The sequence below is a fragment of the Carcharodon carcharias genome, chromosome 27 (assembly GCF_017639515.1).
Source record: "Carcharodon carcharias isolate sCarCar2 chromosome 27, sCarCar2.pri, whole genome shotgun sequence".
NCBI lineage: Eukaryota > Metazoa > Chordata > Chondrichthyes > Lamniformes > Lamnidae > Carcharodon > Carcharodon carcharias.
Window position 1 is genome coordinate 6,029,815 of NC_054493.1, and position 23,233 is coordinate 6,053,047.

The 23,233-nt window shown below is 47.4% G+C and overlaps 2 protein-coding genes across 3 annotated transcripts in view; one reads left to right on the forward strand and one right to left on the reverse strand.

The window, feature by feature from the left end:
• ipo4 (importin 4) overlaps nt 1-23,233 on the forward strand; it is a 129,259-nt gene that overhangs the window by 71,515 nt on the left and 34,511 nt on the right. For both annotated transcript variants that reach the window (XM_041175964.1, XM_041175965.1), the window contains 8 exons: nt 242-299; nt 1,574-1,679; nt 5,664-5,857; nt 6,055-6,108; nt 19,779-19,904; nt 20,481-20,689; nt 21,580-21,712; nt 22,154-22,258. In XM_041175964.1, the coding sequence (XP_041031898.1) occupies nt 242-299; nt 1,574-1,679; nt 5,664-5,857; nt 6,055-6,108; nt 19,779-19,904; nt 20,481-20,689; nt 21,580-21,712; nt 22,154-22,258 (985 nt within the window). The remainder of the gene's footprint in view (nt 1-241; nt 300-1,573; nt 1,680-5,663; nt 5,858-6,054; nt 6,109-19,778; nt 19,905-20,480; nt 20,690-21,579; nt 21,713-22,153; nt 22,259-23,233) is intronic.
• Nucleotides 9,081-13,820, reverse strand: LOC121270591. The gene is made up of 2 exons (XM_041175967.1): nt 13,460-13,820; nt 9,081-10,438 (listed from the first exon to the last, which is right to left on the reverse strand). The coding sequence occupies exons 1-2, from the start codon at nt 13,599-13,601 to the stop codon at nt 9,567-9,569; spliced, it is 1,014 nt and encodes a 337-aa protein (XP_041031901.1). The 5' UTR covers nt 13,602-13,820; the 3' UTR covers nt 9,081-9,566.

Here is a 23,233-nt window from a genome sequence, read left to right on the forward strand (position 1 = left end):
CCTCATTCACTGGCCATGCACCTGGGACATTGGCAGCTGGGAATCACCCTAAGGTATAAGCTGAAAGGAATGGCAGAGCAATCTGGAATAAGCAAAGGAGCCAAAAACCTATGGCAAATGGATCCTGTTCTTGTGGAGAGTGGACATCTCTTTAAAGGGGAGCTTATGAATGCAATCTCACCCTTGTTAGATCTTTACATCAAAGTAAGACTTCAAGCTAAATGTGTTTTGTTTGCTTCAGGGCTGCCTTTATGCCATTTATGGAAACCTGCTTTGAAGAAATTTTCCGCATTACCGATGTGAGTATCTGATTTCTGAACACATACCGTAACTCTTGCAGCTGTTCCACTCTTTCCCTGCCCCACTCCACACTTAAATTCTGAGTAGGGTAGTCAGAAGCTGTTTGTTGTGCGTGTTGCTTCAATCAAACGTTCAGGTGAGAGGAAGAAGTGACACTCTCAACTTGGCATTCAATGAGAAACTTGGACATACGCAGAACTGGACCAGCTCATTGGAGAGTGTGCAGAATGCCCCTACATATTTGAGAGCAACTTCAGTATCTTGCACAATGCTAGCAATATTGTGGTAGACGATCAGCAGAAATGTCAAGACACCCCTGGGATCCCAGCGCAATCCCAGATTTGGATGGGTCAATACAGTGTATGCCTCATATATCTGTCTATTGGGATATAAAGAGAGAGAGAGAGGGCAGAACTGAGGGAGCGCCGCACTGTGGGAGGGTCAGTGCTGAGGGAGAGCTGCACTGTGGGAGGGTCAGTGCTGAGGGAGAGCCGCACTGTGGGAGGGTCAGTGCTGAGGGAGAGCTGCACTGTGGGAGGGTCAGTGCTGAGGGAGAGCCGCACTGTGGGTGGGTCAGTGCTGAGGGAGCACCGCACTGTTGGAGGGTCAGTGCTGAGGGAGAGCCACACTGTTGGACGGTCAGTACTGAGGGAGCGCCGCGTTGTCGGAGGGTCAGTGCTGAGGGAGAGCCGCACTGTCGGAGGGTCAGTGCTGGGGGAGCGCTGCACTGTCGGAGGGTCAGTGCTGAGGGAGAGCCGCACTGTGGGAGGGTCAGTACTCAGTGAGCTCCGCACTGTCAGTGTTGCTGACTTTTCTGTGAGATGTTCGACTGAGAGTCAACGTTTAACTCCTCTAGTGGAATATAAAAGCCCCACAGCTTTTATATTCCCTCATCGATCAAACATCTGTTTAACTGTCTAACTCGGCCTTGAATATATTCAGTGACCCGGCCTCCACTGCTCTCTGGGTTTGACAATTCCACAGACTGACAACCCTTGAGAGAAGAACTTCCTTCTCATCTCCGTCTTCATTGAGAGACACATTTTAAACTGTGGCCCTTAGTTCTCGATTCCCCTAAGAGGGGAGCCATCCTCTTGCATTGCAACAATAGTAGGACAGTGTACGTTTCAGAAGAACTTCATTGACTGTGAAGTGCTTTGGGAGCTATAGAAATGCAAGTTCTTTTTCTTCTCTGCTCCTGTTGTGGATTTTATTTTACCCCAGGTGCAGCCCAGGCTAAAGACTAACTTCAGTGCATTGATATCTTTTGCAGTATCCGCACGTCAATGTAAGGAAATCTGCCTATGAAGCCGTGGGCCAGTTCTGCTGTGCCCTTTACAAAGTCGCTCAGGAAAACCCAACAGACCAAAACTTGGAAGGTAACAATTTCACCTAACACCTCTCCTCCATCCCCTACCCCCTACCCCCTACCTCCCCGTGAACATTCTTGTATTCCTGAAACAGATGGATTGGCATATTGGGCAGGCAGGGGGCAGATGAGATTTCAAGCAGCCAAGCGTGAAGTGATGTAATTTACAGTAGCGTTGAGAAGAGGCAATGTGAAGCATTTTCCAGGAGGTGCAGGAACACTTGAACACTGTGTACGACAATTTATTGAAAGAGACCGGACAAGTTGAGTCGGCTGTCCAAGAAAGAGGCTTGTTCTCTTCGGAGCAAAGAAGGTTCAGAAGAGATTTGATTGAGGTGTTCAAAGTCAAGAACGGTTTTGATGGAGGATTAACTGTGTCCAGTGGCAGGGGAATCGAGAACCAGAGGACAGAGATTTGATCTAATAGGCAATAGAACCAGAGGGGGAGATGAGGAGAATTCTTACACAGTGATTCCTGATCTGGAACTGTCAGAAAGGGTGGTGGAAGCGGATTGAATAGTAACTTTCATAAGGGAATTGGATAAATACTGGAAGGGGAGAAGTTTGCAGGGCATAGGGGCAAGAGTGGGGTCGGGGGGATTGAGATTATTTGGATAACTCTTTTAAAGAGCTGGCATTGGAACAATGGGCCAAATAGCCTCTTTCTGTGCTGTACCATTCTATGATTTCATAATTCGGAACTCATGAGAAACCTCTTTCACAGAGCGTGGTGAGAATGTGGAACTCACTATGAGAGAGAGAGTGGATGAGAATAGCATAGATGCACTTAAGGGGAAGCTAGATAAGCACATGAGGGAGAAAAGAATAGAAGACTATGTTGATGGGGTGAGTAAGAATGAAGTAAGAATGTGAGGAGCCTTGTGTGGAGCCAAAACACAGCACGGACCAGATTGACCGAATGGCCTGTTGCGGTTTTGTAGGCTCTATGTAATTAAATGGCAACTTTTCTGTACTTGTGTGCTCATCAAGCTGAAGGGATATTAGTTTCAGTGTTGCATTTTTTTTTACATATTTCCTTGGGTATAGCATTGTTGGCCATTCCCAGGAACAAGCCTTGCAAATCTTTTGAAGCAGAGAGTAGTTTTATTGCCCAGCGTATAGGTAAATGTAGCGAGACACCAGGATCGAATGAGATATTTGCGAGGAGGTGGTGTCTGCTCTGGCTCAGTGGCAGCACTCATGTCTCTGAGTCAGAAGGTCGTGGGGGTCAAGTTCCCACTCCGAATCGAGCTCCATCAACGAAGACAACAGTCCTCGTGCCAGTAAATGAAGGAGTGCTGCACTGTCTGAGGTGCTGGCTTTAAGGCTGAGATGTTAAACTGAAACCCCATCTACCCCCTCGTGAAAGATCCCATGGCACTATTGGAGGAAGAGCAGGGGAGTTCTTCTGAGGTTAATATTTAGCCTTTAGTTCAACACCTAAAAGACAGATTATCTGATCATTACTGCTCGTGGGGAGCTTCCTGTGTACAAATTGGCTACTGGATTCCTACATCACAACAGTGACTGCTTTTCAAAAATGTTTCACTAACTGCAAAGTGCTCTGCGATGTCCTCTGGATGTGAAAGGTACTATGTAAATACAAGTCTTTCTATCTACAATGACTTGCAATCTCATTCTTTGGTATCAGAAAAATGTTAGACTATGGCTCCAGCTGTAATCTACCTGGCAAGTTTATTGAATGTAAAACAGAAAAATGAATAGTACTCATTACAAACAAGCGTGGTAAACGTCATTTTATCTCCAAGGCAGCAGAGGCACCTGCCCCCATTGCTAACTCTCATCAGAAAACTGATTCTTGCAACGCGGCAAGGATGCAAGGAGGCTTCAAGAGGACTTGGACAGGCTGAGTGAATGAGCTAGATCATGGCAGATGGAATATAATGTGAATAAGTGTGAAGTTATTCACTTTGGTAGAAAAAACAAAAGCAGAGTATTTCTTAAATGGTGAGATGTGGGGAAGTGCGGGTGTCCAAAGGTACTTGGGCGTCCTTGTTCATGAGTCATTAAAAGTGAGCATGCAGGTGCAGCAAGCAATTAGGAAGGCAAATGGTATGTTGGCCTTCATTGCCAGGGGATATAAGTACAGGAGTGTGATGGAATACTCTCCACTTGCCTGGATGCATGCAGCTGAACAACACTCAAGAAGCTGGACACCGTCCAGGACAAAGCAGCCCCGCTTGATTGGCACTCCATCCACAAACGTTCACTCCCTCCACCACCGACGCACAGTAGTAGCAGTGTGTGTACCATCTACAAGATGCACTGCAGCAACTCACCAAGGCTCCTTTGACAGCACCTTCCAAACCCACGATCGCTACCATCTAAAAGGACAAGGGCAGCAGACACATGGGAACACCACCACCTGGAAGTTCCCCTCCAAGCCACTACCCATCCTAACTTGGAAATATATTGGCCGTTCCTTCACTGTCACTGGGTCAAAATCCTTGAACTCCCTCCCTAACAGCACTGTGGGTGTACCTACACCACAGGGACAAAATCCTGGAACTTCCCTCCCTAACAGCACTGTGGGTGTACCTACACTACAGGGGACAAAATCCTGGAACTCCCTTCCTAACAGCGCTGTGGGTGTACCTAAACCACAGGGTCAAAATCCTGGAACTCCCTCGCTAACAGCGCTGTGGGTGTACCTACACCACAGGGGACAAAATCCTGGAACTCCCTCCCTAACAGCGCCGTGGGTGTACCTACACCACACAGGGGACAAAATCCTGGAACTCCCTCCCTAACAGCGCTGTGGGTGTACCTACACCAGACAGGGGACAAAATCCTGGAACTCCCTCCCTAACAGCGCTGTGGGTGTACCTACACCAGACAGGGGACAAAATCCTGGAACTCCCTCCCTAACAGCGCTGTGGGTGTACCTACACCACAGGGACAAAATCCTGGAACTCCCTCCCTAACAGCGCTGTTGGTGTACCTACACCACAGGGACAAAATCCTGGAACTCCCTCGCTAACAGCGCTGTGGGTGTACCTACACCACATGGGACAAAATCCTGGAACTCCCTCCCTAACAGCGCCGTGGGTGTACCTACACCACACAGGGGACCAAATCCTGGAACTCCCTCCCTAACAGCGCTGTTGGTGTACCTACACCACAGGACAAAATCCTGGAACTCCCTCGCTAACAGCGCTGTGGGTGTACCTACACCACACGGGACAAAATCCTGGAACTCCCTCCCTAACAGCGCTGTGGGTGTATCTACACCACAGGGACAAATCCTGGAACTCCCTCCCTAACAGCGCAGTGGGTGTACCTACACCACAGGGACAAAATCCTGGAACTCCCTCCCTAACAGCGCAGTGGGTGTACCTATACCACAGGGACTGCAGCGGTTCAAGAAGGCAGCTCACCACCACATTCTCAAGGGGCAATTAGGGATGGGTAACAAATGCTGGCCCAGCCAGCGACGCCCATGTCCCATGAATGAATTAAAAAAAAATCATAGTGGTCCCTTAATCAATGATGTAATTAAATATTGAAGCATGAATAAATAGTTGACCACTTTTCTTTTGTTGTTTGCTCGGAACCTTCTTCCCCCTCAGTGAGAATATTCACTGGATTCCTGTTGTGGAAGTCGGCTAGGAAGAGATCATCTGATCATCATCTCATACATGTGTGGTGCATTATGTGACCGGGAGCTGTGAATTTGTTGCATGAGGAGAGTTTATCTGCTCCTTTGAAGGCTGCAGCCAGCAAATGGAGTGGGGAAATCTTTGCCCTCTCAGGTTTCCATGCACCCTCGTCAGCCTGCGCTGGTCCCTGGGCACACAGAAGGAGGGAACATGCCCAAGGTTCAAGCTGCACTGTTTCATCCAGCCAGTTACTAGGTTCTGTTAGGGACAAATGTCTGTCTAGCTCTGGAAACACCTCCCCCACCTTAACTCCCCCCTGCACCCACACTCCACCCCATTCCAAAGAATACATCCCATGTCTTTGTTCACTCCAGGTTTCCAGAGGTTGCTATCCATGGTGTTCCCAAACTATCTGAAAACCATTCACGAGGAGAAGGACCGCCTGGTGGTCATGACGATTCTGGAGTCCATGAACAACGTGCTGAAGAATTGCAAAGGGGATGCGCTAAAAGAGCCAGGGCGCCTGGACGAAATCTGCAAAGCCATCCAGAATGTGCTGCAGAAAAAGGTAATGGCCAGAGCTCATACTGAGAACTCTGCCTCTTGCACCAAACCTCTGGTCACCTCTCCTGCTATATTCTTCTGGAGCTCAAGAGTCAACATTTTGTCCCAGTGCTCCCCTATGAAGCACCTTGGTTCGAGGCACTGTATGATTGCAAGCTGCTGCCATTGCGCGGTGCTCACTCTGCATTTTGTGTCTTGCAGACAACTTGCCAAGATCCGGAAAATGAGGAGACCGAGTCAGATGAAGAGCAGGAGGTAGGTTGAGAGAGACTTTGCTGTGCTGAGATTTTTCGGAGTAGTTCAATTTTCCGTAGATTTGCCATCATTGAAGTAACTCTGAGAGAAAAGAAACTTCTCTTCCTGTTTTAAATTCCAATCATTCTAGTTAAACGCTGCCAATCCCTAATGTAGTGAACTGCTGTGGACATATATACTTTTTCTTGTATTAATTCAAAGTTACTTGCTTCTAGTGCTTTTTTGTTTGTAGAAGATCTACTTGCCTCTTGGATTGTGCCTGGGTGTTCACTGAACTAATGGATGCAGACAAACATGCAGAATTGAGGGGCAGGAAAAGAGTAGCTGGTCCCACGGTCACATACTCTTGAGAGAACTACAGCAACCAGAGACACAGGATTAATAGGGGGGGACGAAATGGTAAACTTCCCCTGCAACTCCCTCGGGCAATTCAAGCCAGTCCAGGATCATGTGGGCCAAGAGTTACCTGTAAAGACACTTGCTTTCTAAGTGAGTCAGTTGCTGGAGAAGGAACAGGACAGCAGGCCATCTCCTCCAATTGTAATATTACAACCATCTGAGGTTACCTGGATAGCCCAGCACTTACTCTTGCTGCAAAAGTGAAAATTAATAGACCATGTAGGCCAGAAACTGCAGTCAGATTTGTTTATAGATTAAACACACACAGACATGCACACACACACACACACGTGTCACAAGACGATACTGCAACAAGCAAAGTACGTGGGACATCACACTGTTTAGTTGGCAGGCACGAGATCAAACTTGGGTAGAGGTAGCAACTCAAGGTGTAGAGTCATGACAGGAGAGCAAAATAAACATGAGAAATGAGGGCCTGAGAATGGCAGGAAGGGACTGAGAAAAAACCTAAGAATATATCAACAGTCAAGACTAGATGTCACAAAGGTAACAAAAAGACAAAACTGAAGGCTCTCTATCTGAATGTGCGTAACATTCATAACAAAGTAAATGAATTGATGGCCCACATTGAAGTAAATAAATATGATCTGATAGCAATTACGGAGATGTGCCTGCAGGACGACAAAGATTGGATCCTGAATATTGAGGGGTATGTGACATTCAAGAAGAACAGGAAGCTATGTAAAGGTGGAAGGATAGCACTGTTAATCAAAGGGGGCATTGGTGCAATAGTTAGAGTTGACCTTGGTTCAGGAGATCAGGATGTAGAATCGGTTTGGATGGAGATGAGGAATAGTAGAGGGACAAAGTCATTAGTGGGAGTGGTCTACAGACCCTGTAACAGTAGCCACAGTGTAGGACAAAGTATTTAAGAGAAAATGTTGTGTGCTTGTGATAAAGGGACGGCAATAATCATGGATGATTTTAATCTACATATAAACTGGAAAAATCGGATTGGTAGTCGTAGCCTAGTTGAGGAGTTCATAGAATGCTTTCGCGATGGTTCCAGAACATGCTGCTCTAAGAAACTAACCAGAGAGCAAACTATATTAGACTTGGCATTGTGCAGTGTGACAGGATTAATTAATGACCTCAGAGTAAAGAGACCCCTAGATAGCAACGACCACAATATGATTGAATTTTACACCCAGTTTGAAAGGGAGAAGAGTGGGTCTAAGACTAGTATCTTAAAACTTAAATAGGGGATGAAAGCTGAGCTAGCTGAAGTGAACTGGGAAACTAGGCTAGAGGATAGATCAATAGAGAAGCAGTGGCAGATATTTAAGGAGATATTTCAGAGTATTCAGAATAAGTACATTCCTATTATAAAGAAAAATTCTAAGGAGAGGACCCACCATTCGTGGTTAACTAAAGAAGTTAAGGAAACCATCAAACTTCAGGAAGAAGCATACAACTCTGCAAAGATGAGTGGCAGGACAGAAGATTGGTCAGAATATAAAGAACGGCAAATAATGACTAAAAGGTTAACCAGGAGAAGGAAATTAGAGTATGAGAGGAAGCTAGTTAGAAATGTAAAAACAGATAGCAAGAGTTTCTACAGGTATTTAAAAAGGAAAAGTGTAAGTAAAGTGAGTGTTGGTCCTCCTGTGAGTGACAGTGGGGAGTTAATAGTAGATAATAAGGAATTGGCAGATGAAATGAACAAATATTTTGTTTCTGTGTTCACTGTAAGGATACAAAAAACATTCCAGTAATAGCTGCAAATCAGGAGGTGGGAGGGAGAGAGGAACTTGGTGAAATTGAAATCACTAGGGAAATGGTACTGAGCAAACTGATGGAGCTGTGGGCTGGCAAGTCTCCGGATCCTGATGGACTACATCCTAGGGTCTTAAAAGAGGTGGCTAATGAGGTAGCTTCAACTTCTTACAGTTTACATCAGTGACTTAGATGAGGGGAGCGAAGGCATGGTAGGTAAATTTGCAGATGACACAAAGTTAGGTAGGAAAGTATGTTGTGAAGAGGATATGAGAGGTTGCAGATGGATATGGATAGGTTGAGTGAGTGGGCAAAGATCTGGCAAATGGAGTTTAATGTGGGAAAATGTGAAGTTGTTCACTTTGGCAGGAAGAATAAAAAAGCAGAGTATTACTTAAAAGGAGAACGGCTGCATAATTCTGTGCAGAGAGATCTAGTTTTTCTAGTACGTGAGTCACAAAAAGTTAGTACACAGGTACAGCAAGTAATGAAGGAGGCTAATAGAAAACGATCCTTTATTACAAGAGGGATTGAACAGAAAAGTAAGGGTGTTATGCTTCAGTTATACAGGGCATTGGTGAGACCCCAACCCGAATACTGTGTGCAGTTTTAGTCTCCTTATTTAAGGAAGAATGTAAATGCATTGGAGGTGGTTCAGAGGAGGTTTATTAGATTGATACCTGGAATGAGTGGGTTGTCTGATGAGGAAAGGTTGGACTGACTGGGCTTGTTTCCACTAGAGTTTAAAAGAGTGAAGGGGTGATTTTAATTGAAGTTTACAAGATCCTGATCGGTCTCGACAAGGTGGACGTGGAAAGGATGTTTCCTCTTGGGGGTGAGTCCAGAACTAGTGGGGGGCACTGTTTAAAATTAGGGGTCGCCCTTTTAGGACAGAGATGAGGAGAAATTTTTTCTCTCCGAGGATCGAGCGACTTTGGAACTCTCTGCCTCCGAACGCGGTGGAGACGGGATGGGGGGGTCATTGGATATTTTAAGGCGGAGGTAGAGAGATTCTTGTGAGGCAAGGGAATCAAAGGTTAGGCGGGGTAGACGGGAATGTGGAAATCGAAACACAAACAGATCAGCCACAATCTTATTGAATGACGGAGCAGGCTCGAGGGGCCGAATGTTCTACTCCTGTTCCTATTTCTTATGTTTTAATTCTCTCCCAAAGCATCTGTGCCTCTTTTTTTCCTTTCGGATGCTCCTTAAAACCTACCTCTTTGACCAAGGTCACCCACCCTAATTTCTCGTGTCTCAGTGTCAGATTTTGCCTTCATATTGTGAAGAGAGCTGGGTGGGGGTTTTTTTTTTGTTCCCAATTATTTGCTGTCAGATGAAACAGGAAGGGAGATTTCCTCTTCTCGTCTGCCAGTGTTCTCCAACAGTTTGCGGCCTTTTCTTTGACTGGTATGCAGTAGCAGGCGAATCAGTCTGTATGGACCAGGCTGCATGGGCTCCATACCATATTGGGAGCATTTAGACAGTTGTGCGAAGAAGTGCTGGCTGAGGTGTTCAAAGCAGCTGATTAAAGGAGAAGTCAGTCCGAGGTATGGTAGACCCGGGAGGAGCATTAGTGTGGCAACTAGCCCAGTGAGCAGGTAGCCTGGCTGTGTTGCTGGACTCTGAGGTGAGCACGTTGTTTGTAGGTGGCTGCCCTTTAGCAGAAGACACGATGCGTCTCCCGATAACGGCGGCCCCGAAGACACAGTTGTCAGGGGAACTGGGTGCCTTGCCTCGGAGCCATCTGTGCACAGACCTCGGCAAAAGATGTAACTGGTCACAACCAGTAACTGGACGAGTGCGAGGAAGGGATCTGGCAGGTGGAAGCTGCGCAGGCATCGGAAGCGGCCGAGGGGGTGGCCTCCTGTACACTGGTGGGCGATGCGGACGTTGTCCGGATAATAGCGGGCTCCGTAAGAGGCAGCAATGGTCCAGCAGAGCAGTACGTAGACGCCATTCACTCGCGGCAGCAGGTGGTTGGCAGGAGCTGGGTGGGTGAGGACCTGACACTTGGCTGAGGCTGGCATTCGCTGGGGTCTGGCGCTGAAGTGAGTCTCTGCGACAATCAGAGCCAGGATCAGGAGGGTGACAGCGTTGTAAGTCTCGTTGAGAAAGGCGGTGAATCGCAGTGAGATCACCTCCTGGCCATTTGGAAGTTGCAGATCTGCAAACCAGCAGATGAAGAGGTAACCTGGAGAGGGCAGAGAAAACATCTGTTAGGGTGTTAGGTAACTGGCAAACACACCATGTCACAACCTGTTATGCTCCCTGCTGTTTGCAGTGGCCCCCCTTTACTCCAGTTATTGATTCATGTGCAAATCCACCTGCAACCTGATACCATTTAAACGTTCACCCCTTCAGACTGTTCTCCCCATTCAATCATAGGAGCAGGAGGAGGCCATTCAGCCCCTTGAGCCTGCTGCTCCTTTCAATGAGATCATAGGTGATCTGTATTTTTAATTTTTAATTCCATCTACCCACCTTGGTTTCAGAATCCTGGTTAATCTTGGTTAAAGTGTATACAACGACCACCAGTATGACGCATGGCATTTTGGGGACTGATATATAATTTTCAACCTCCTGTAAAAAAGTTAAAATAAAATACCCCCCCCGCCCCCAGATAAAACCAGGAATACTGGAAATGTGCCAAGATGGTCAGAAATCTTCATCTTTTACTTGTAGATATAATTTGGTCTGCTGTGCAATTCCACCATTCTCACTCTCTTTTGCTCCCTACCTATGATCTCTCTCTCGGGTTCTTCTAATTCTCTCTCTTTATCTCTACATGTCATCTTTCCCACTCTCTGTTATGCTATTTCTCACTCCTCGTCTCTTCCTCTCTCTGCCTTGCTTGCAATTTCTGCCTCTAGCTATCTGCTCATGATCTCTCTCTCATGCTATTTCTGTCTTTCTATTTGTACATTCTCTTGCTCTCTGCAGATGGGCTCTCCCTCTTGTATTTTATTTCTCTCTCTCTCTCTTTCTATCTGCACATTCTCTTGCTCTCTGCAGATGGCCTCTCCCTCTTGTATTTTATTTCTCTCTCTCTCTTTCTATCTGCACATTCTCTCTGCCTGTCTCTCTCTCTCTTTCCGTCATATCTCTCTCTTGCCCTCTGCAGATGGTTTATCTCTCTTGCATTCTATTTCTCTGTCTCAATGCTATTTCTCTCTCTCCCCTCCATATGCTATTTCCTTCTCTTGCCCTCTGCAAATGCTCTCCTGCACTTGTTTTCTATTTCTCTCTCTCTCATGCTGTCTCTGATTTGCTATTTCTCTCTTGTCTTCTGCAGATGGTCTCTCTCTTTCTATCTGCACATTCTTTCTGTGTCTCTCTCTCTCTTTCTCTCCCTTCTATGCTATTTCTCTCTCTTTTGTCTCTGCAGATGGTCTCTCCCTTTTCCCTCTGTCTCTTGCTCTCCACACATTGTCTGTCTCTTATATGCCATTGCTCTTTTTATAGCTCTCAATCTCAGCACACAATCTCTCATGTCCCAGCACACTCTGCTTTCATCCATTTTCTTGCCATCAACCACATGGATAAATATTTTTGTAAAGTACAGACACTTGTTGAAGCAGCTGCACTGAAAGGAACACTGTTCCGCTCCAGCACCAACTGATAAAATGCAAAGAGCCTCTGTGTTTCGTCACCTTTTCTGCCTTTTTGTTTTACTGCTTTGAAAGTACCTGAACAAAGAGAGCCCACTCCTGCCTGGCTTCTACACCCAAGGGGACACAATCACTGAGCATTTTGAACTTGGACATGTTACTGCAAGGGCGGGGGCTTTAGGGGGTTTGGATGCTGAGCAGAGCCATAGATATTATCTCTGGCCTGTTGTCACATGGTCAAGATAGTTGTCTGCTTTCTCGATGTGTTGCCTAGGAGAATGCACCAATTAAACATATAGAAGAGAGATTCCCTCAGGCACTCCAGCCTTTCCCTCTGTACAGGGGAGGCAGTGACATAGTGGGGTATTGTCACTTCACTGGTAACCTAGAAACCCAGGGTAATGGTCTCGGGTCCAAATCCCACCACAGCAGATGGTGAAATTTGAATTCAATAAGAATATCTGGAATTAAAAGTCTGATGATGACCATGAAACCATTGTCGATTATTGTAAAAACCAATCTGGTTCCAGCTGGACTTTAGGGAAGGAAATCTACTCTCCTTACCTGGCCTGGCCTACAGGTGACTCCAGATCCACAGCAGTGTTGTTGACTCTTAAATATGACTTCTGAGCAAGAGCAATTAGGGCTGGCAATAAATACTGGCCTAACCAGCGACACCCACATTCCACGAACGAATTTTAAAAAAGAGCACGGTTTCAGCAGAGCAAGGTTTTTCTTATTTCGGTGTGTTACAATCTACCAGCCTGCCAGGATCAGATTCAAGGCCTGTTCCAGAGACGTGAGCACAAAATCTAGGCTGACACTCCCGTGAATGCTGAGGCAGTGCTGCACTGCCAGAGGTGCTGTCTTTTGGACGAGAGGTTAAATCAAGGCCCTGTCTGTTTCTCAGATTTACGTCAAAGATCCCAAGACCACTATCTGGAAGAAGAGGAGGGGTTTCTCCCACTGTTCTGAACAATATTTATCCCTTAATCAACATCACTCAAACAGATGGTTTGGTGATTATTGCTCTTTGTGGGTACTTGCTCTGTGCAAACTAGCTGCGTTTCCTACATTACAACAGAGACTAAACTTCAAAAAATACTTCATTGGCTGTAAAGTGCTTTGGAATGGCCTGAGGTGGTGAAATGCTAGTGTCTTCGATAGAGCTATTCCATTAGTCATATTCCTCCTGCTCTTTCCTTGCAGTGCTGCAAATGTCTTCTTTTGCAAGCACTTATCCAATTCTCTTTTGAAAGCTATCATTAAATGTACTCCCACCACGTGCTCAGCAGTGCACTTCAGATCGCAACTCACTGCGCAAACAAAAATTATCTTAGTCTTCCCCTCTGGTTTTTTTGCAGTGACCTTCAATAAACCTGTCTCTCTGGTTACCGATCCTCCTGCCGCTGGAAACAACTTGTCCTTATCTACTCTATCAAAACTCCTCATGATTTTGAACACCTTGATTCAATCTCCCCCTTAACCTTCTCTGCTCTAAGAGAAAATACCTCCGCTCCTCTAGGTTTCTCCACATAATGGAAGTGCAATGGATTTTGCACTTTTCCAGAGATGAGAGAACTTGGTTAGTTTTGGTGCTGTACCTGTGACACAGACGTCTGTAAACAGGAGAAGAACGATGGTCTGTCCGCTGACAGACTGTGTGAACACAGACTCTTTTGAGCAAGCAAGATTGCTGGTGATCCTTAGTGCTCCAAGGCATAGTGTCCTCTCTACCAGCCTCATGTTTCACAAAGAAATAACTTTCACACGAGGTAAACCTTCGCTTTTCCAAAGCAAAAGCCAACGACAGCTCCACGTAAAGGTGAGACTGGGCGGCAGGATTGGAAACCAGGTTGTTCTTGAGTGAGCTGGCTTCTGTTTTCCTTTGCTTGAGGTAGTTAGGAGGGTTTAGGACGTTGTTGTGTTGCTGGACTAGTCACTGTTCTGAGCCAGTCTACAAGAGGGCTATGGGATGCCTTACATAGCTTCCGTTGCGTCTTAACAGGCGGGCAAGTGTTTGGTATTTGCTTAAGAGCAGGTTTAACCTGTTACAACACGAGTCTACACGAACACAAAAGGATCTGCCTGTGGAGGGGGTGGGGTTGGAGAAGGGAGACCAGAGAATGGCAAATCCCTGTTCAAACAAGTGCATTTTACATTTTTGGAGCAGGAAAGAGTACGAGAGTAATGGTGATGGCAGTGGTCCAGTTCTGCCTTTCAACTCAGACCTGTTAAAGACAGTTATATTTTCTCCCTACCTTAAATGCTTCTCCAGTGCCCCTTCCACCATTACCTCCACAACAAATGTGGGATTCTGGTAAACTTCTTTTGTCCCTACGATTGCCAGTGTATCACTTGCAATGGCTTCTCTCTCCTGCTCTCGTACCATTACCTCTGTTGTCCCCTGTGCATCTATTCTTGGCCTCCTCCTATTTCCCCTTCCCCTTGGTGACATCTGAAAACAGTGTGTTAGTTTGTGTGTGTATGCTGATGATACCCAACTCTCCCTCACTACTACCTCTCTCAGATCCTGCACTGTTGCTAAGTTATCAGACTGCTTATCCAGCATCCAATACTAGATGAACAGAAATTTCCTCCAGTTAACTATTTGGATTACTGAAGTCAATATTCTCAGTCCCCACTCTAAACTCTGTTCCCTAGATACCAACTTCACCCAGCTTCCTGGCAATTAATAATGATTAAGCCAGTCTGTTCACAACTTTGATGTCACATTTGACCCTGAGATGAGCTCCTAGCTACATATTTGCCTCATCAATAAAACTGCCCTTTTCCACCTACATATAAGTCCTTCGACTTAACTCCTGTCTCAGCTCACCTGCTGCTGAAACCCTTGTTCATATCTTGGTGACCTCTACACGTGACTGTTCCAGTGCAGGCCTCGCTAGTTTCCCACGTTCAACCCTCTGTATATTTGAGGTCATCCAAAACTCTGCTGCTCGTGTCTTAACTCACACCAAGCCCTGATTACCTATCACCCTGCGCTCGCTGACCCACACTGGCTTCCGGTTAAGCAACGTCTTGACTTTAAAATTCTCATCCTTGTTTTCAAACCCCTTCGTGGGCTCGTCCCTCCCTATCTCTCTAATCTCCTTCAACCTCACAGCCCTCAAATGTCTGTGCTGCTGTAAATCTGTTCTCTTTCAGCATCCCACTTTCATTGATGGCCTTCCGTTGCCCAGGCCCTAAGCTCTGGAATTCCCTCCCTATATTGCTCGACCTTCCTACTTCTATCTCCTCATTTAAGATGCTCCTTAAATCTACCTCTTTGACAAAGCTTTTGGTTGTCTGACATAATATACCTTCATGTGACTTGATCCTCATGTGGCATTAAAGGCGCTATTATAAATATGTTAAACAAAAACAGAATTACCTGGAAAAACTCAGCAGGTCTGGCAGCATCGGCGGAGAAGAAAAGAGTTGAAAAGAGTTATAAATATGTTGTTGATTGAGACCATCTGTTTAGCTGTCGCTGGCCTAGCCCTTCCTTCCCGTTGCCTACCAAGCCAAGGATTCCTCCCTGCCCAAGACCTGAACTCACATCCTACTTTAGTTTCCCTCTCAGAACCTCACCTCGTTCACTTCTTGCTCCTTGACTCTATTTCCGCTGAACTGTTGCCCACCCAACTTGCACTCCTGGCCCCAATGTTAGCTGGTATTGTAAATGGGTCCATCTCCTTGGCTACTGACAATCATCATCCTCCACCCCCCACCATCATTCCCCTCCCTTAAAAAATGTGCCTCTAAACTATCACTCCATCTCGAACCTCTCTTTCCTCTCCATAGACACAACACCAAATGGCACATGAATGCCGAGGGCAGCCAGCTCTATCTCCCCACCTAACTCTGCTCTGCTCATAGCCTTTGTGTTGTCACACTTTTTCAGTACTGGATGCGGCACAGTTGCCTCGAATTAGACTTTGGGAAAACCAGTGCCTTCGCCTTTGAGCCTCATGCCAAACTCTGTTTCCTCACCGTGATTCCTTCCCTCTCCTAGACCACCGAGGCTGAACCAGACTGTTCACAAACTCAGCATCCTGCTTGATCCTTGCTGAGCCGTTGACCCCCATCACCTCTTCCTCACCAAAACTGCCCGGTTCTACCTACCTGTCTCTGCCCTTTTCTCAGCTCATCCACCTCTGAAACTCTTATCCACATGGGGGTGTCACCCTAGGTTATGGGCTTGATTCTGTGGAGTGGGGCTTGAAGCCACTTGCGTGCAGCGCATTAAGTGAAGTCTTTTGGTATTGCAGTGAGTGTTGTCAAGAATAGATCTTTTGAGTCTTGCTATTAAATAATAAATTGTGGAGTTAGGGATTGAAAACAAAACTCTCTCCAGTACCTAGGCACCGGAAATGACCACGGCAATCGCAACCCTGTCGACCCTGCAAAGTCTTCCTTACTAACATCTGGGGGCTTGTGCCAAAATTGGGAGAACTGTCTCACAGACTAGTCTAGCAACAGCCTGACATAGTCATCCTCACGGATGAGTTACAGACAATGCTCCAGGTTTCATCATCACCATCCCTGGGTATGTGCTGTCCCACTGACAGGACAGAACCAGCAGAGGTGGTGGCACGGTGGTATACAGTCAGGAGGGAGTTGCCCTGGGAATCCTCAACATCGACTCCGGACCCTTGAAGTCTCATGGCATCAGGTCAAACATGGGCAAGGAAACCTCCTGCTGATTACCATGTACCGCACCTCCCTCAACTGATGAATGTTGAACATCACTTGGAGGAAGCACTGAGGATGGAAAGGGCACAGAATTTATTCTGGGTGGGGGACTTCAATGTGCATCACCAAGAGTGGCTTGGTAGCACCATTACTGACCGAGTTGGCCAAGCCCTAAATGACATAGCTGCTAGACTGGGTCTGCGGCAGGTGGTGAGGGAACCAACAAGAGGGAAAAACATACTTGACGTCACCCTCACCAACCTGTCTGCCGCAGGTACATCTGTCCATGACAGTATCGGTAGGAGTGACCACAGCACAGTCACTGTGGGGGCAAAGTCCCACCTTCACATTGAAGATACCCTCCGTCATGTTGTGTGGCACTGCCAACATGCTAAATGAGATTGATTTCGAACAGATCTAGGAACCCAAGACTGGGCATCCATGAGGCGCTGTGGGCCATTAGCAGCAGCAGAACTGTACTCAAACACAATCTGTAATCCCATGGCCCGACATATCCCCCACTCTACCATTACCACCAAGCCAGGGTGTCAACCCTGGTTCAACGAAGAGTGCAGGAGGGCATGCCAGGAGCAGCACCAGGCATACCTAAAGATGAGGTGTCAACCTGGTGAAGCTATAAAACATGACTACTCGTGTGCCAAACAGCATAAGCAGCAAGTGATAGCGCTAAGTGATCCCACAACCATTGTATCAGATCTAAGCTCTGCAGTCCTGCCACATCCAGTTGTGATGGGTGGTGGACAATTAAACAACTCACTGGAGGTGGGGTCTCCACAAATATCCCCATCCTCAATGATGGAAGAGTCCATCACAGCAGTGCAAAAGATAAAGCTGAAGCATTCACAACAATCTTCAGCCAGAAGTGTCAAGCAGATGATCCATCTCAGCCTCCTTTGGAGGTCCCCAGCATCACAAATGCCAGTCTTCTGCCAATTTGATTCACTCCACATGAAATCAAGAGACAGCTGAAGGCACTGGATAATGCAGAGGCTATGGCCCCTGACAATGTTCTGGCAATAGTACTGAATTGTGCTCCAGAACTTGCTGCACTTCTAGCCAAGCTGTTCCAGTGCAGCTACAACACTGGCATCTACCTGGCTATGTGGAAAATTGCCTAGGTATGTCCTGTTCACAAAAAGCCGGACAAATCCAACCCGGCTAATTACCACCCTATCAGTCAACTCTCAATCATCAATAATGGAAGGGGTCATCAACACTGCTATCAAGCGGCACTTGCTTAGCAATAACCTGCTCACTGATGCCCAGTTTGAGTTCCCCCAGGGCCACTCAGCTCCTGACCTCATTACAGGCTTGGTTCAAACATGGACAGAAGAGCTGAACTCCCAAGGTGAGGTGAGAGTGACTGCCCTTGACATCAAGGCAGCATTTGACCGAGTGTGGCATCAAGGAGCCCTGGCAAAACTGGAGTCAATGGGAATCGGGGAAAACTCTCCACTGGTTGGAGTCATACCTAGCACAAAGGAAGATGGTTGTGGTTGTTGGAGGTGAATCATCTTAGTCCCAGGAAATCACTGCAGGAGTTCCTCAAGGTAGTGTCCTCGGTCCAGCCATCTTCAGCTGCTTCATCAATGACCTTCCTTCCATCATAAGGTCAGAAGTGGGGATGTTCGCTGATTGCAAAAAGTTGAGCACCATTCGTGACTCGTCAAATACTGAAGCAGTCCATGTCCAAATGCAGCAAGACCTGGACAATATCCAGGTTTGGGCTGATAAGTGGCAAGTAACACTCGCACCACACAAGTGTCAGGCAATGACCATCTCCAACAAGAGAGAATCTAACCATCGCCCGCCCCCTTGACGTTCAATGGCATCATCATCACTGAATCCCCCACTATCAACATCCTGGGAGTTACCATTGACCAGAAACTGAACTGGACCCAGCCATATAAATACTGCGGCTACAAGAGCAGGGCAGAGGCTGGGAATCATGTGACGAGTGTACAAGATTATGAGGAGCATGGACAGGGTAGATAGGGAGCAGTTGTTTCCCTTAGTTGAAGGGTCAGTCACAAGGGGGCATAAGTTCAAGGTGAGGGGCAGGAGGTTTAGGGGGGGATGTGAGGAAAAACTTTTTTACCCAGAGGGTGCTGATAGTCTGGAATGCGCTGCCTGGGAGGGTGGTGGAGGCGGGTTGCCTCACATCCTTTAAAAAGTATCTGGATGAGCACTTGGCACGTCAAAACATTCAAGGTTATGGGCCAAGTGCTGGTAAATGGAATTAGGTAGGTAGGTCAGGTGTTTCTCACGTGTCAGTGCAGACTCGATGGGCCGAAGGGCCTCTTCAGCACTGTGATTCTGTGTGATGGCTCACCTCCTGACTCTCCAAGGCCTGTCCACCATCTACAAGGCACAAGTCAGAAGTGTGATGGGATACTCCCCACTTGCCTGAATGAGTGCAGCTCCCACAACACTCGAGAAACTCGACACCGTCCAGGACAAAGCTCGATCGGCACCCCATCGACAAACATTCACTCCCTCCACCACCGACGCACAGTAGCAGCAGCGTGTTGTGTGTACCATCTACAAGTTGCACTGCAGGAATTCACCAAGGCTCCTTCAACAGCACCTTCCAAACCCATGACCACTACCATCTAGAAGGACATGGGCAGCAGACACATGGAGAACACCCACCACCTGGAGGGTCCCCTCCAAGCCTTGGAAATATATCACTGTTCCTTCATTGTCGCTGGGTCAAAATCCTGGAACTCCTTTCCTAACTGCACTGTGGGTGTACCTACACTACATGGACAGCAGCGGTACAAGAAGGCAGCTCACCATCACCTTCTCAACAGCAACCAGGAATGGGCAATAGATGCTGGCCCACCCACTGATGCCCACATCCCGCGAATGAATTAAAAAAAAACCCTGCTGTGCTTCTGCAGTAGATCTATCAACACCAGTGTGTTAGTCAGTGAGTAGTCTTGTGTCAGCTGCTGAGTTGGAGGCAGGGCTTATAATGGGACTTTCAGCAAATAAGCATATTTTACAACCAACTACATCGATTTATTTAGCAAACAGGGTCTATTTAACGAGCACACTGCCACAGTCTACAGAGTCTATTTAACAAGTCCCTACAAACGACAGCAAACAGAGCTGTTGATTTCCTCTGTGGTGTCAGTGCATGTAGCTGTACTCCTGACTGATGATCCTCCTGTGCCTCACTTGTCCTTTCATCTGTTGCAGGCGGAGTATGACTCCATGCTGCTGGAGTATGCAGGAGAAGGCATTCCCCTTCTGGCAGCTGCTGTGGGAGGGCAGATCTTTGCTCCATACTTTGCCGGATTCCTTCCCCTCTTGCTGTGTAAAACGGTACGTGTGGCTTCGGGTTTGTAACTACCGTCGGGTTTTGGGTAGCCCCTGGCATTCTTCTGGGTCCTCATTCCACAAACTAAGAGCCAGAAGGTCATCCAGTGCTGAACGAATGCGGCAGCATCTCTCCAGTGCTAACGGTTGGGTAAACCAGTGCAGGATAGTTTAAGTGGTAATGGGCATGGTAGGTCAATGTATAGAATGGTGTAGCAGCCTAGGAGTGCTTCAGCCTCACCCCGTGATGTTTAGACGTTGCACAGAGAAGCAAGGTGAGGACAACAATTCTGATATCAGCCCGGCCAGAACAGCAGTGACTCGGTTTTAAAAACCTCCGGCTATGACTTCAGATCCCTCCATGGGCCTTGCCCCTTCCTTTCATTCCCTGTAATCTCCTCTCGCCCGACAAACCCCCGGCGAGGATTCTGCGCTCTGCCGCTCGAACTCTGCGGGGGGGGGTTGATTTCAATCTGGACAGAACGGCCGTGGGCGTCGTTGTGTGACTGACACACCCAGCGGCTGCTGCATGGAGTGTGATGTTTGCAATGCCCTTACGCCGTGTCTCTTTGTGTGTTTCAGAAGCCAAGCTGCACGGTGGCTGAGAAATCCTTTGCCATCGGGTCGATTGCGGAGACGATTCAGGCGATGGGGCCGGCGACAGTGCAGTTTGTGCCCCGGCTGCTGCCGATGCTGCAGGCTGGAGCGCGCGATATCGACGATGAGGTGCGCAGCAACTCTGTCTTCGGCATTGGAGTACTCGCCGAGCAAGGGAAAGAAGCCATTTTTGAGTATCCTGGACTCCGCCCCGCAAAATAAACAAAACCCTTTCCATCGGGGCTCAGTGAAACCTGTGTGGGAGGGGGACGGAGCAAGATAGACCCCTGGGTTAAGGCGCCTGGCCTGTCCTTCAGTCTGGGGCAGTGGTAGGAACGAGCAAGGTGTTAATAAGGAGGAAATTTAAAGAGCCGGAATGGATGGAAGTGCTCATGAAGCAGTAACCTGGCCTCCATGTGACTCCAGACCCACGGCAATGTGGTTGTCTCTTAACTGAAATGGCCTAGCAAGCCACTCCATTCAAGGGCAATTAGGGATGAGTAACAAATGCTGGCCTTGCCAGCGACGCTCACATCTCATAAGGCAATGAAGAAAAAAAATGGCCCCCACTCTCCTGACACAGTTGACTTCAAAAACTGCCCTCTGAAGCGTCTCAGTAAAAGCTGTAGGGCTTTAGTAAAAGGGCAGTGGGGAGAGTGGGATGAATTGGATCACTCTTTCGAAGAACCAGTCAAGGCAGGATGCGCTGAATGACCACCTCCTGTGCTGTCAGGTTGTATTGTTGACCATCCTGCTGTCTGGGTCCAGTAGAGAACCTGTGTGTGTCGATGCATGTGTTATTATTGCTCTGCGTGTGTGCCATTGCTTATGTATGTTACTGCCTGGGTGCATGTGTGTGTGTGTGTGGTCAAGAGGCTGGGTGCCAAATCCGCTTGCTGTCTTGAGTCCAAGCAGGAACCATGTTCCAGGCTTCCTTGCATTCTGTCTGAAAGGCAGGGTCTGGGTTATAAGAGGAAAGGTTGCTGTATTGATGGGGGTGGGGGTGGGGGCGGGAGTCGGGTGCGGTGAGGGAAGGTGATCCATAGTTCAGCTCTACAGTCAGTCCCTTAACACTTGCCTTCAGCCACTATCCATCTCTGCTGAACATTCTGTCATCCATCATAGCACGAGAGCAAAATCGTCGAGTCGTGGACAATGTGTGCGGGGCTGTGTCCCGAATGATGATGACGAATCTTGCAGGCATCCCCGTGGAGCAGGTACTTGCGCACTTCCTCAATGCACTCAGTCACTTGTGACCTGGACATGTAAATGCAATGACCCAGCTTACCCATGCTGTCTTGTGATAATTAGTCCGTGCTGGGGAAGGATCTGATCGACCTACCTGAACTGGAGCTCATGAATTTAATCAATGACCCAGCGTGCGAGAGTAGTGTACGCCTTTACGATGCCCTTCCGGTTTGAATAGATCCCTCCCTCATCCCTGAACACCGACATTGAATGTCTGGCCTGACAGGTGGCGGACGGCCATATGGGTGAGAAGCTGAAGGAACCATAACCCGATGTGGGCCAAGGCCTTCAGGGGAGAAAGTCCCATTCCTGCGCTTGCACTGTGTCTCAGAAAGCTTCAGCCCAGAATCACTGGCGTGCTTGACAGGGCATAAGGATTAACAAACATTTTTTGTACATTTTCTTTAAAGGTATTTCCTGTCCTGGTCCGTTCGCTACCCCTGAAAGAGGACCTGGAAGAAAATGTTACCGTCATTAACTGCATCACCTTCATGTACAAAAGCAACCCTAATCAGGTAGGAGACCAAATCAGCCGCCAACTGGCAGGTTGTCTTGGTAGATATACCGTCAGTACACATTGTAATAGGGATACAGACTGCAGTGTAAACACCCGTCATTACACACTGTATTAGGGATACAGACTGCAGTGTAAACACCCACCAGTACACACTGTAATAGGGATACAGACTGCAGTGTAAACACCCATCATTACACACTGTAATAGGGATACAGACTGCAGTGTAAACACCCATCATAACACACTGCAATAGGGATACAGACTGCAGTGTAAACACCCATCATTACACACTGTAATAGGGATACAGACTGCAGTGTAAACACCCATCATTACACACTGTAATAGGGATACAGACTGCAGTGTAAACACCCATCATTACACACTGTAATAGGGATACAGACTGCAGTGTAAACACCCGTCAGTACGCACTGTAATAGGGATACAACTGCATTGTAAACACCCGTCAGTACGCACTGTAATAGGGATACAGACTGCAGTGTAAACACCCGTCAGTATGCACTGTAATAGGGATACAGACTGCAGTGTAAACACCCGTCAGTACGCACTGTAATAGGGATACAGACTGCAGTGTAAACACCCGCCAGTACACACTGTAATAGGGATACAGACTGCAGTGTAAACACCCATCATTACACACTGAATTAGGGATACAGACTGCAGTGTAAACACCCATCATTATACACTGTAATAGGGATACAGACTGCAGTGTAAACACCCATCATTACACACTGTAATAGGGATACAGACTGCAGTGTAAACACCCATCATTACACACTGTATTAGGGATACAGACTGCAGTGTAAACACCCGTCAGTACGCACTGTAATAGGGATATAGACTGCAGTGTAAACACCCGTCAGTACGCACTGTATTAGGGATACAGACTGCAGTGTAAACACCCATCATTACACACTGTAATAGGGATACAGACTGCAGTGTAAACACCCATCAT

What these genes read in the sequence shown, in the direction of transcription:
- LOC121270591 (XM_041175967.1), bottom strand. Translation starts at nt 13,601, where the DNA reads ATGAGGCTGGTAGAGAGGACACTATGCCTTGGAGCACTAAGGATCACC. An exon ending in TACAGACGTCTGTGTCACAG is followed by an intron (nt 10,439 to 13,459) that starts GTACAGCACCAA and finishes TGCCCTCTCCAG; the next exon opens with GTTACCTCTTCATCTGCTGG.